The 13,931-nt window shown below is 40.9% G+C and overlaps 1 protein-coding gene across 1 annotated transcript; it reads left to right on the top strand.

Annotated features, from left to right (window-relative positions):
- The first annotated feature begins 754 nt into the window (after positions 1 to 754).
- LOC110340321 (F-box only protein 28-like) lies at positions 755 to 13,274 on the top strand. The gene is made up of 2 exons (XM_040731938.1): positions 755 to 870; positions 10,708 to 13,274. Exon 2 carries the CDS (start codon positions 10,745 to 10,747, stop codon positions 11,756 to 11,758), a length of 1,014 nt encoding a protein of 337 aa, XP_040587872.1. The 5' UTR covers positions 755 to 870; positions 10,708 to 10,744; the 3' UTR covers positions 11,759 to 13,274.
- The last annotated feature ends 657 nt before the right edge of the window (positions 13,275 to 13,931 follow it).

A 13,931-nucleotide genomic window follows, 5' to 3' on the forward strand; every position in this document is an offset into this window, starting at 1 on the left:
ATTGATCCCCCATGAAGGGCCTCACCCTCCTTGGAGAGTGGAGTGGAGATTGGGTGGGAGGTTGGGGGAGGTTTGAAGAGGGTATGGGAGGAGGGTAGGGAGAGGGAGTTGAGATTGACAAGCAAGCTTGTTTCTAATTTAAATTATAAAATAAAATAAACAGAATCACTTTTCATCTTTATACAATAGGAGTAGAAGTGACTAGAAATAAGAAAGGTGGTAGACTCTGCCTGCATGTATGCTGCCCCAGGAGTTAGTGATCAGGCATAGTGTTGGGGAATGATAAAAGACTAGTACCTCATCTCCAAGCAGAGCAGAATGGAGCATAGGGAAGGAGTTGGTTGGAAGGGATTTGTCTAATTGGTTAGTTCTCATAAGTAAAGTACCTGGAATATAATGAGGTCATCTGAGTTCTAGGCTTAACACAGAAATACTAGATCTAAATGTTTCACCTGGTAATGTGAAGTACTGCCTAGGAAAAAGAACGCATAATCTGAAGTTAGGAGACCTGAGTTCAAGTCTTGACTGTCTCAGGTTTACTAATTGGACAGCTGCTCTTCTTTGCTTTCTGTCGCTGTGATAAACACCGTGTGCTAGGTAGTTTCATGGCAATTTGACACAAGCTACAATCATCAGAGAGGAGGGAAACCCAAATGAGAAAACGTCTCAGTACATCTGGGTGTAGGCACCCCTGTAAGGCATTTTCTTAATTAGTGACTGATAGGGGAGGGCCCAGTCCATTATGGGTGGTACCACACCTGGGAAGGTGGTCCTCCCTGCCTCCTATAAGAAAGCAGGCTGAGCACACCGTGGAGATCAAGTCAGCTAGCAGCGTTTCTCCGCGGTCTCTGCCTCAGTTCCTGTGTCCAGGTTAGTGTGGTTTAACTTCTTGCCTTGGTTTCTCTCAGTGGACTGTGATTAAACAAACATTAGCCAAATACAATGTTTCTTTTAGTCGTGGTGTTTCATCACAGCAGTAGAAAAGTAGCAAAAATAACACCATAAATCAGGAAAGGGAGGATGTAGCTGACTTATACCTGCAGGTCTAAATCTGTCATTCAGAGAAAAAACTCAGGACACAAAACTTGAAGCAAGACAGGGCGCAGAGGAAAGATGTTTACTGACTTGTTCTCTGTGTTAGCATTTAGGCATCTGTATTGGCCTGTGCTTGGTGTTCTGACAGGATACACCCTCAGCTGTGGCCACATTTGCTTCATTCCTTTTTAAAAGGGCCCTGCCCACCACTCATCTCTCTCCTTCACCTTCTCCCTTTCCCTCCCCCCCCCTTGTCTCTGTCTCTGTCTGTCTCTCCCTCCCTCCCTCCCTCCCTCCCTCCCTCCCTCCCTCCCTCCCTCCCCCCCCTCTCTCTCTCTGCTCCGGTCCCCAGAGGACAGTACCCCCCCATTTCCTATTAACTTCCCCCTAATGAAAACCCCTCCATGTGAGCTCTGTAGCACTGTGTCTTTCTCTCTCATACCACTTTTTTACATTATAGCACTCTGACTCATATAGTCAACACCCACCTACCTAAGGATGCTATCACCTGCAGTTATATACATAGGATATCCTTTGAATTGCTGGTCAGTTGCAATCCTTTTGCTCAAACTGTTTATTCAGTTTATTACCCCATTTATTATTGACTGCAAAGGTTCTTTTAAATATCCTTTCAGAATCTGACATGACTACCTAATTACATAATTTTCTCTGCTTCCATCTCCCCTGGAATACTATTTCTTAAAATTATTTTTTATTACATATGTACATGCATATTAATATTTAAATACAACCTTCTCAGTTCGTTTAGTGTGACTTGTATGTATATGTGTCTAGGATTTGTTATTAGAGTTATTTAGTCGTCTGTGAATATATGAGATTGGGTAACCTAGCAGGGGTTCATCCTTGAAGAATGATTTTCCTCCTAGCAGCCACTAATTATCTGTAGCTTTTTTTTCAGGTGAATGGTATTGTGATAATTTCCCCATCAAGCTGGCTTGTTAATTCATGTTTCATATTTCAGTTTTAAAAAATCTATTTAGAAGTACATATTATCATGCTTTATTTGTACATGTATGTATGATGTGTGCAGGTTTATGCCTGCTACTGCTAGCATGGGGAAGTCAAAGGGCAATCTTTGAAAGACTGATTTCTACCAAGGGATCCAGGTATCTAACTCAAGGCATTACACTGATAGGGAAAACATTTTGACCAGCTGCGCCATCTTTGTGTCCCTCTTTATATATCCAAGATATTACCCTCCAGTTCAATGCACCATTTGCTGAATATGCTTTATTTTTCCATTGTATAATTTTAGCTTCTTTGTCAAAAATCAGGTGTGCTTAGTTGTGTGAGTAAATATCGGGGTCTTCAATTCAATTCTATTTTTGTGCCAATACCAAGCTGTTTTCAGGACTATAGCTCTATAATAGGACTTGAAGTCAGGGATGATAATGCATCTGAAAGTTCCTTTATTGTACAGAGTTGCTTTGACTATCCTGGCTCCTTTATTTTTCCATATAAAGTTGATTATTGTTCTTTCAAGGTCTGTGAAGAGTTGTCCTAGGGTTTTGATGGGGATTTCATTGAATCTGTAGATTGCTTTTGGCAAGATTACCATTTTTACTATGTTGATCCTACCAATCCAAGAGCATGGGAGATCTTTCCATTTTCTGGTATCTTCTTTAATTTCTTTCTTTAAAGACTCAAATTTATTGCTAGACAGGACTTTTCACTTGTTTGGTTAGCGTTACCCCAAGTTACATTATGTTTATGGCTATTGTAACGGGTGGTGTTTGTCTGATTTCTTTCTCAGCCCATTTATCATCTGTGTATAGTAGGGCTACTGACTTTTTTGAGTTAATATTGTATCCTGCCTCTTTGCTGAAGGTGTTTATCAGTTGTAGGAGTTCCATGTAGAGTTTTTCAGTTTGCTCATGTAAACTATCATATTGTCTGCAAATAGTGAAAGTGTGACTTCTTCCTTTCCAATTTGTATCCCCTTGATATCCTTTTGTTGTCTTTTTTCTCTGTCTGGAACTTCAAGTACAAAATTGAAGAGATATGGAAAGAGTGGACAGCCTTGTCATGCTCCTGATTTTAGAGGAATTGCCTTGAGTTTCTCACCATTTAGTTTAATGTTGGCTGTTGGTTTATTGTATATTGATTTTTATTATGTTCAGGTATGTTCCTGTTATCCCTGATCTCTCCAGGAACTTTAATATGAATGGGTGTTGGATTTCGTCCAAGGTTTTTTTTCCGCATCTAGTGAAATGATCATGTGATTTTTCCTTTACAGTTTGTTTATATGGTTGATTACATTGATAGATTTCTGTATGCTGAGCCATCCCTGCATGCCTGAGTGAAGCCTACTTGATCATGGTGGATGAGTTTTTAAATTCGATTTGCCAGTATTTTATTGAGTATTTTTGCATCAGTGTTCATGAGCAATATTGGTCTGTAGTTCTTTCTTAGTTGTATCTTGGGTACCAAGGTAATTGTAGTCTTGTAAACCAAGGTAATTGTAGTTTTGTAAAAAGAGTTTGGCAATGAACCTTCTGCTTCTATTGTGTGGAACCCTTTGAGGAGCACTGGTGTTAGCTCTTTTTTGAATATCTGGTAGAATTCTGCACTGAAGCCATCTGGGCTTGGGCTTTTTTGGGTTGGGAGACTTTTGATGACTGCTTCTATTTCATTAGGAGTTACAGGTCTGTTTAAGTTGCTTATTGTTCTTGGTGAGTGATATCTATTCAGAATATTGTACATTTCCTTTAAATCTTCGATTTTTGTGGAGTACAGGTTTTCAAAGTGTGGCCTGAAGATTTTCTGGATTTCCTCAGTGTCCATTGTTATGCCCCCTTTTCATTCCTGATTTTGTTAATTTGCATGTTCTCTCTCTGCCTTTTGGTTAGTTTGGATAAAGGTTTGATTTTCTTGAAGAATCAACTCTTTGTTAAATTGATTCTGTATATTTTCTTTGTTTCAACTTTACTGATTTCAGCCCTCAGTTTGATTTACTCTTCTGGGGTAAGTTAGCTTCTTTTTGGGCTAGAACTTTCAGTTGTGCTGTTAACTCTCTACTTTGACTATTCTCCAGTTTCTTCATGTGAGCCCTTAGTGTTATGAACTCTCCTCTTAGTACTTCTTTCAAAGTGTCCCATAAGTTTGGGTATGTTTTATCTTAATTTTCATTGAAAATTGACCCAGGAATGTTGCAATTACTCATTGTTCAATTTCCATGAGTTTGTAGAGTTTATGCAATTTGTGTTGTTGTTGAATTCTAACTCTAAACCATGGTGATCCAACAGGATATAGGGGGTTCTACCAATTTTTTTGTACCTGTTCATGTTTACTATGTTGCCGAGTATGTGGTAGTTTTTAGAGAAGGTTCCAAGTGGCACTAAGAAGGAGGTGAGGTTTTATGTGTGTGAGTTTTAGTAATGTTTCTTTTATGAACATGGATGCCTTTGTATTTGGGGCATAGATGTTCAGAATTGAGACTTCATCTTGGTGGATTTCTCCTGTGATGAGTTTAAAATGACCTCCTTCATCTCTTTTGATTTTTATTTTAAAATCTAATTTGTTAGATATTAAGATTGCTACCCCCAGTTTTTCCTTGGGTCCATTTGATTGGAAAACCTTTTCCCAACTCTTAACTCTGAGATAACATCTGTCTTTGAAGCTGAGGTATGTTTCTTGTGTACAGCAGAAAGATGGATTCCATCTTCAAATCCATTCTGTTAGCCTGTGTCTTTTTTTCATTTTTTATTTAAGTTAGAAACAGGCTTGCTTCACATGTCAATCCCAGCTCCTTCTCCCCTAGCCCAACAACCTCTCCAACTTCCTATCCAATTCCCACTCAACTCTCCAGGGAGGGTGAGGCCCTTCATGGGCTATCTCCAAAGTTGTCTTAATGTCCTGGGCAGGGCCTATTCCTCCCTCATGTGTCCAGGCTGAGAGGGCATACCTTCAAGTGAAATGTGTCCCTTTGGATACCAGGGATAAATACTGATTTAGTTCCTGAGGCCCCAAAGCTTGCCAAGGCCTCTTCACTGACACCCATGTTCAGGGGTTCTGGATTAGTCCTATACTGGCCTCTCAGTCATCAGTCTGGGGTTCATGAACTCCCCCTTGTTCAGTTCAGCTGTTTTGGTTATGACCCCTTTGCTTATCACTACTCCCTCTATGCAACTGGGTTCCAGGAGTTCAGTGTTTAGCTGTGGGTGTCTGCCTCTGCTTCCACTAGTCATTGGATGAAGGTTTTATGATGGCATACAAGATAGTCATCAATGTCTTTATCGGGGAAGAACATTTAAGGTAGACTTTCCACTATTGCTTAGATTGCCAGTTGGTGCCATCCTTGTAGATCTCTGGAAATCACACTAATGCTAGATCTCACTTCAAACCTATAATGACTCCCTCTATTATGGTATCTCTTATCCTGCTCTCCTCTATTCTTCCCTCAACTCAACCTTCCTCCTCCCCCATGTCCTCCTCTCCCCTTCTCTTCTCCCCTTCACTTTTCCCCAGCACCCTGTCCCCTGCCCCCATGCTCCCAGTCCACTCACGAGAACCTGTCTCATTCCCCTTTTTGGGGTACCATGCATATTTCTCTTAGGGTCCTCCCTGTTTCCCATACTCTCTGGTGGGATTGTAGGCTGGCACTCGCATGCTTCATGTCTAAAATACATATATGAGTGAGTGCATACCATGTTTGTCATTTTGTGATGGGTTACCTAACTCAAGATGGTTTCTTCTCATGCCATCCATTTGTGTTTGCAGAATATCTATCCAGGACCTTCTGGCTTTCAGTGTTTCCATGGAGGATTCAAGTGTTATTCTGATAGGTTTGCCTTTATATGTTTCTTGACCATTTTCCTTTGCTGCTCTTAATATTATTTCATTATTCTGTATGTCTGGTGTTGTAATTATTATGTGACCATGGAATTTTTTTTGGTGTTCTGTAGCTTTCTTGTACCTTCATTGACATGTCTTTCTTTAGGTTGGGAAAGTTTTCTATGATTTTTATTGAATGTTTTCTGCACCTTTGAGGTGGTTTTCTTCACTTCTTCTATCCCTATTATTCTTAGATTTGGCCTTTTAACAGGGTCCCATATTTCCTGGATATTTTGTGTTAGGGATTTGTTAGACTTAAGGTTTTCTTTGGTCAATGAATCTATTTCTCCTATTGTATCTTCAATGCCTAAGATTCTGTCTTCTATCTCTTGTATTCTGTTGGTTATGCCTGCATCCGTAGTTCCTAATTGTTTACCCATCTTTCAAATTCCAGCATTTCCTCAGACTGTTTTTTTTATAGTTTCTATTTCAGCTTTCAAATCTTGCATTGTTTGAATTGTTTCTCGCAATTTTTGGTTTGTCTTTTCTTCCATTTCTTTAACGGATTTTCTCATTTCCTCTTTTAGGGTCTCTATCATCTTCATGAAGTTGTTTTTAAGGTTGTTCTCTTCTGTTTCATCTGTGTTGGGATGTCTAGGTCTTGCTGGTGTAGTGTCCTTAGACTCTGAAGTCGTATAGGCTCTGCTGTTGTTGAATATGTTCCTATATTGTCTTCCCATCCCTTATTCCTTTGGGTACAGGTGGAGTCTTTTCCTCTCCTGGTGAGTACAGGTCCAAGGTCCTCCTCCAGTGGGTGCAAGCAGGTCCAGTGGGTGGGAGTTGGACTAGCACAGTTCCATAAGCGAGTTACTTGGCTGGGGATGAGTCGACCTGCTTACAGTCCACTGGCCAGGAGATCCCAGAGTTGGCAAGTGGAATTCGGCCCTGAGGTGGAGACTAGAGCTCACCTCTGCCCTGAGTGGGGTCAGTTGTAACCCAGTGATCTCAGCAGATTTGCAGTTGCTTGGTCCACTGGGGATGAGCCGATCTGCTGAGATTTGATGGAAGAACCTGGCATATTATTTTGAATTTAATTTAATTTTAAAAATTCCAGTGATCTAACTGACTTCCTTGTCTATATACCAGATGAGTTTTCCCTCACCAGACTGCCCCCAAGCCCTGGTCTCTTTATATTCTTTACATTATTTTGCGTGGAGTAGTAGTACAGAGTTGAGGAAGAGATGAAAATTGAGGGAGAGACAGAACTACAAGTATTAATACCAATGGAACATGGGTTTCTTTTGTTTGGGTTTTGTTTGTTTTGTTTATTTGGTTTATGCTTTCTATGACTGGGTCTGGTGTGTCCTCAAGTTGACCTCTAAATCACTATGTCACCAAGGATGATCCTGCATTCCTAATCTTCACTCCTCTACCTTCCAAGTGCTTAGATTACACTGCTGTGCCACTGTCCTGTCTCAAACTCCATGCTAATATGGCCTGGACATTGCCCATAAGCTGTCTTAGTGTGTACAAATGTACCATACATACTTTGCTCTGTTTATCCAACTGTCACACTCAGCAAGCACTGGAAACATTCCCTCTGTAGAAGCAACTACAGAATGTCAAATCTTTCTGGGTGGACATTTAAAACTTTTTATCAGCTTTGACTACTTGGGCTAGAGGTCACCTTGCATAAATGAGAAGGAGCAAATAAAGATGGTAGACACCTGGGAGTTAAGAATGAAGGAGTTTGCAACTGTTGACTCACCTTAAGGGGCTAGAGCAGTGATTCTCATCCTTTGGGTTGCAACTACTTTGGAGGTCACATATCAGAGAAACTGTATATCAAATATTTAATTGGTATTCATAACAGTAGCAAAATAACAGTTATAAAGTAGCAACAAAATAATTTTATGATTGGGTGTCACCACAACATGAGAAACTGTATTAAAGGGTCAAATAGGGAAAGGAAGGAATCTTAAAAGTCAGTAAGACACAAGAGACACAAAGTAGAGTGAAAAGGGAAGATTTGGAAAAGTCTTCCCTCAATTTGCAGTTGTTCAGCCATGAGAACACATTTAGTACTTCCTTTGCCTTCAATAAATACAATCACAATTAAAAACACATTATCTTCTCATAACACATTGTCAAACTATGTGTTCTCTTCTGCAAGCAGCCAAGCTTAAGTATTTAACTAAATGCTTACAAAAAATGTTAATCCTCTGGCAACAGTGTCTGGGAAATTCTATTCTCTAAGTGAAGCAGAAATAAATTATCACAAAAGAAGGTTCAATCCTAATGTCACTCTGACATGCAAAGATGAGAAACACATGCAAAAGACTAGTAATTAAAATGAGATCTAGTGGGCGATCTGCTCTTAAGAGACATGCCAGAAGTAGAAAATAATAACACAGGGTGACTAGTTATTTCTGAATTTAAATCCAGCAGCACTTGTTTGGGGGGGTCATTTAATATTGAATGGAGAAAAATAAGAAAAGTACACTGCTTGTTACAGTTAAGACCAAAATTCTCACCTGGTCACACTGTACACACACACACACACACACACACACACACACACACACACACCCTCAAGAATACTCACATCCTATTTACTTAAGCATTAGTACATTGCACCGAGGAAAGCAAGCAAGCATGGGCTCACAGTTGCACAGTCTAAATTGGCAAGTGTACATTTGCCTTAAAGTCCCAGACGGAGTTGCCTTGGTGTTCTCATATTGGAAGGAGAACTTGGTAACTCTAGTTAATATCAAGTTGCTACTGTTTATTTCTTAGATATCTATAGCAGTTTGAATCACAACACTCCAGATTTCAAATCAAATGCTATAACCTAAGAAGCTATGCAGTTCACACTCCAGAGAGCCAAGTTAAGATTCACTGTCAAAACTATCAAAAGTCACTCAGAACAGACTGTCTATAGCCTAGGATCAGTTGTTTATTACTGTATATGACAATTGAATATATCCAACTGGCTTGACAATTGTTTGTGTATGGAGGGGAGAGAGACAGAGACACAGTGTGTGTGTGTGTGTGTGTGTATGAAAGAGAGACAGACAGAGATAGACGGGGGAGAGAAAGACATGGCAAGGGAGAGATGGAGGGAGAGATACACACAAAGGGAGAGACACAGGGAGATATACAGAGACACACATAGAGAGACACACACAGATATACAGACACACACACACAGTCACATAGAAGAAGACACGGAGAGGCAGGAAGAAGACACGGAGAGGCAGGAAGAAGACACGGAGAGGCAGGAAGAAGACACGGAGAGGCAGGAAGAAGACACGGAGAGGCAGGAAGAAGACACGGAGAGGCAGGAAGAAGACACGGAGAGGCAGGAAGAAGACACGGAGAGGCAGGAAGAAGACACGGAGAGGCAGGAAGAAGACACGGAGAGGCAGGAAGAAGACACGGAGAGGCAGGAAGAAGACACGGAGAGGCAGGAAGAAGACACGGAGAGGCAGGAAGAAGACACGGAGAGAGGGACATACAGTGTCACAGAGGGGAGATACACCCACCCAGAGACATACACACAGATACGCACACACAAAGGTATACAGAGGGAAACAGAGATATAGACACAGAGACAGTGAGGCAGAGAGACATGGAGAGAAAGACTCATACACACAAGGAGACAGAGACTGGAGAGAAAGACAGTCACAAAGAAAAACACACAGATACTGAGGACAGAGAAGGACAAGGAGAGGAGGCAGAGACAAAAGAGACAAAGAACATACACAGAGATAGGAACATACAGAGAATGAGGCAGAGGCAGAAAAAGGTAAAGGACTTTTTTTTACAGTACAAGTGTGTGTCATGAAATATTTAGAGCATAGTTGTATTAAGATTGAATTTATTGGTTACAAGAACTTCATTTTAACTGAATGTCCTATGTTCAATCTGGCAACCTCAGTACTTAGGCTGCTCACCGACCTGGCTTTTGATCTTAATTAAACATTCATACTCCTCCTGGTTCTCACTTAATTTCATTTTCAATTGTCCGTCACACTGCTCTCCCTTTACCTGCTTTATATATCTTTTGGAGTAGGAAGAAATTGAATGTGGTTTCATTTCTCTGAGACCTTGCATTTTATACTAATTACTTTTGTCAATGTAAAATACAAGTCTTTCTCCAAAGGAAGGAAGAGTTTATTAGGAGCTAAATAGGAGTGACAACCAATGCTTGGGAAAATGGGTTCAGGTTAGCTTGGAATAGTGTGCTCTTCTACCTTTATTGTTGCCTATAAAAAATCATAAATAAAAACATTTACCAAGAAGTCAGGCTACAAGAGAACATCTAAAAATCTTCCATTTATATATATTAAAGACATCTAGACAAAATGACCTTAGCTGACTAGAACACTGTGATTATGGGATGGAAAGATATTATGCTGCAAGTGGAGGAACAAATTATCTTTGACTCCCTTTACCAGTCATTTGCTTTCAAGCTCTGTGCCCAAGTTCAACATTATTTGTTAAAGTGGGTGAACTTTTGAATCAACATAGAAGACCTATAGCTTCCAGCAACCATAAAGCTAAGAATGCTATCAAATTCCACCTGTGATGTACAGGAGAGATTTCACAAAGGGAAGATTAGTTTTTACCAATAGAGGCTCATTAGGTATACAAACTACTCTCAAGAGCAGGCCCCCTGTCTGGAAATATATGACCACCACCAACAATAACAACAACAAAAGCACAAACAATGGTATTTTTGGAATTGACTTTTTTTTGTCTTACAATATTTTGTCTGAACTTTTTTTTAACCATGCAGACCTTTTGCCTATATGTCATAGTAACTGTTTTTTTTTTTTTAAATGAATTTCCTATGTGTGTTAATATGTGTCTCAGTGCCCCTTACAGTGGAGGAAGGAATCGAACACCCAAGATGGCAGCATCTGAGGAGTGGATGGATGAGGAAGGAGGCAGAGGCCACCAACACGACAGCTCCAGCTCTGCTCAGCCACAGCCCCTTCTGCCCCAGCAGCAGGCCCCACAGCCTAGGTCCCAGGCACCTGCTGCTCCCGCGCTGACTCCAGACCACCAGCCTCAAACCACCACCACACTGGTGACACTGCCCATCATAGACATCGAGAACATACTCAGCTTTATGTCCTACGACGATATTAGCCAGCTCCGCCTGGTTTGTAAAACAATGAACTTGATCTGCCAGACAATGTTGAATCGGGGTTTCCTGAAGGTGAAGAGGTACTACAGTCTATGTCAGAAGCAAATTAAAGCTCAGCTGCCAAGGAGAGAGTCAGAGAGGAGAAGCCACCCCTTAGCTTGCCATGCAAACATCCTTGATGGCTTGGAAACATGCCTGTCACTGCTAAATACGACTTTCATGGGGTACCTGGTCTCCAACCTCTGTTGCTTCTTCCCAGGAAAGGTGATTGATGAGATTTACCGTGTACTGAGATACGTCAACTCTACCAGAGCCCCTCAGCAACCCCATGAAGTACTACAGGAATTGCGGGATATCTCCTCCATGGCTATTGAGTACTTCGATGAGAAGATTGTTCCAGTCCTGAAACACAAATTGCCAGGGTCAGTTGTGTCTGGAGGATTCATGGGTTCTCCTCCAATTCCCGGACACTCTGCAGCCCTGACAGCAATGCAGTTCTTCTCCAACCAAAACCCTTTACGACAAGAGGTTATTGAACTCCAGCAGCAGGTTAAAACCAACAGTGCTGGTGTGACTGCCCTCAGGCGGGAAATTTCTGAGCTCCGCACCAAAGTGCAAGAACAGCAGAAACAGCTTAAAGAACAAGGCCAGAAGCTGCTACAGCACACCCAGATCATAGGTGCACAGAACGCTCGGCTGGCAGAGCTGGAACGCAAGCTCCGAGAAGTCGAGGAAAGTGCAGCAGGAACATCTTCAGGGTCTGGGCTGAAGTGAAGGAAGGCAACAGAAGACATAGACTCTCTTAGGAAATCCAAACGACTTCATAATAGAAAGTAATTTGGAATGTGGCTGTGGCTCCTGAGGGAGACATCCATGGCTGCGAGTTTAAGCACTTATTCCTGTCACGAGGCTGGAGCAACATGGCGTCCCTTAGGCTTCTAGGTGATCAGAACACAACTTACACTTGGCTCTTGTGGTTGGCATCCTTTTCGCGCTTCTCTGGTGGAGCCAATGCACAGAACCTCCTTACTTTGCAAAAGATCTGTACTAACCAGAACCATGCTATCATGCCTGGGAGCTAACACTTTTCCTGTGCAGGTGATGTGTTAAGTTTGTTTGTTTCAGCATATATGCACATTACATACGGATTTCAAACAAACCCATTCTTGACAAACTAAAAATTAAGTTTAACACATAAAATGTCCTGTTCATTTGAAAGAAAAAAGTCTACTATTTAAATGGACACTATTATGTTAAAAAAAGTTGACTTTGTTTATTGTAAGTGACCTTTGTCTGGAACGTCTGAGAACGTCTGTGGCATTGAATCGATGGGTAATGAAAAGGACTGCATAGTGTTGACGGTAGCAGGGGCTCTATAGTACTGAATATCTATTTTTATAAACTACTGGCAAGGGATGTTTCCAGTTGCTAGATACATGCTTTCAGTTTTCTTTGGGGCCATGTCCTACATTTGCATGGATGGATGCATGCATTGCCTAGTCAGCACACTTCACAGCTCTTACACTGGTGTTGATCTTGAACTTGTAGAGCTATGCCTTTATGGGTTTAAGTGCTTAACAACTTCCTCTGCAGCCGCTTGCCTGTAGGGGAGAATCGTCAGTCCATTTGCCTTCCAGTTTTGCAGACACAAGAGACTGTAAAATCCACTGATGGTGTGTCTTCTCTGTAGGTCAGGTATACTGGCTAAGACAGAACCCCATATCCAAGCCTCTTTTTGTAGAAATCAGACCTCTGGGAGCTAGTCATGTTTTTGACTTGTCACTGTGCTCATGGGTCAGTCATGACTCAATAGGGACCTAGCTGAAGGAAAAAGTTCATTGAAGAAAATTGTGCCGTGAGAAAGCAGTTTCATCATTTCATTTTTGGGCCATGAGCTCTCATGATGCCATGAACAGAAGCTTTAGTTTTGTTTGCCCTCTTGTTTTGAGCTCGTAACTGGAAATGTGTGTCTTGTACTGAGTGATCCTGAGTGATCACTTTAACAATCTCTGATGTGGAGAGCCTAGAGATAATGGGGCAATTAGTAGTAACCCTACTGTTGTAAAAACTATTGGGGTGTCCCAGGTTGAAAGCAAATAATTTGGAAACAACTTATTTTGTAAAACATGTTTTTTTGAGTAATGAACTTTACAGGGGCTTACCTTATTTTATTAGTTTCAAGATGTATGCGCTAATATTCTATGTGTTGAATTGTTAAAATATTCTATGTAGCCCCAAGAGTGGGTAAAACAAGAGTTTAATGCCTAAATAAATAAAAGTGTCAAAAATATGTCTCAGTATCTGTAGGAGTTTCCTTTCTTTCTTTCTTTCTTTTTTTTTTTTTTTTTTTTTTTTTTTGGTTTTTCGAAACAGTCTCTCTATTGTTTTGGAGGCTGTCCTGGAACTCGCTCTGTAGAGCAGGCTGGCCTTGAACTCAGAGATCCACCTGCCTCTGCCTCTTGAGTGCTGGGATTAAAGGCGTGTGCCACCAATGCCTGGCATGTAGGGGTTCCTTGTACCTTTTCTTCAGCTCTTTATTTTCTGTTTGTTCTATTATGGTTTTATTTTATTATTTTAAGATGCATATTTATATTCTAATGAGAGAGGCAGAAAGAAAGGGTCTGGAAGTGGGTGAGTAGGCAAGCTGGGAGGATCTGGGAGATGATGGTGCATGAAAAGCCATAATCAGGATATATTTTCAATGAAAAGTCAGGAAATAAAATTTAAAATAAGAAAATGTCAAAATATCCATAAGATGAAAATACCAAAACAAACCAGGAGTCAATTCATAGCATCAAAATGACTGTTGATAACATTGTTGCAACCATTGAGCAGAGTACAACTCAACCTTCCTCAGAGAAGTCACTTGCAATAGATGGGAGGCAATAAAAATATTGATAGTGGACAGTGTGCAGAGAGTAAGCAACTAGAAGCACTCATCCCTAAA

Source organism: Mesocricetus auratus, unplaced genomic scaffold (genome assembly GCF_017639785.1).
Source record: "Mesocricetus auratus isolate SY011 unplaced genomic scaffold, BCM_Maur_2.0 Super-Scaffold_100026, whole genome shotgun sequence".
NCBI classification, from domain to species: domain Eukaryota; kingdom Metazoa; phylum Chordata; class Mammalia; order Rodentia; family Cricetidae; genus Mesocricetus; species Mesocricetus auratus.

What these genes read in the sequence shown, in the direction of transcription:
- LOC110340321 (XM_040731938.1), top strand. Translation starts at nt 10,745, where the DNA reads ATGGCAGCATCTGAGGAGTGGATGGATGAGGAAGGAGGCAGAGGCCAC.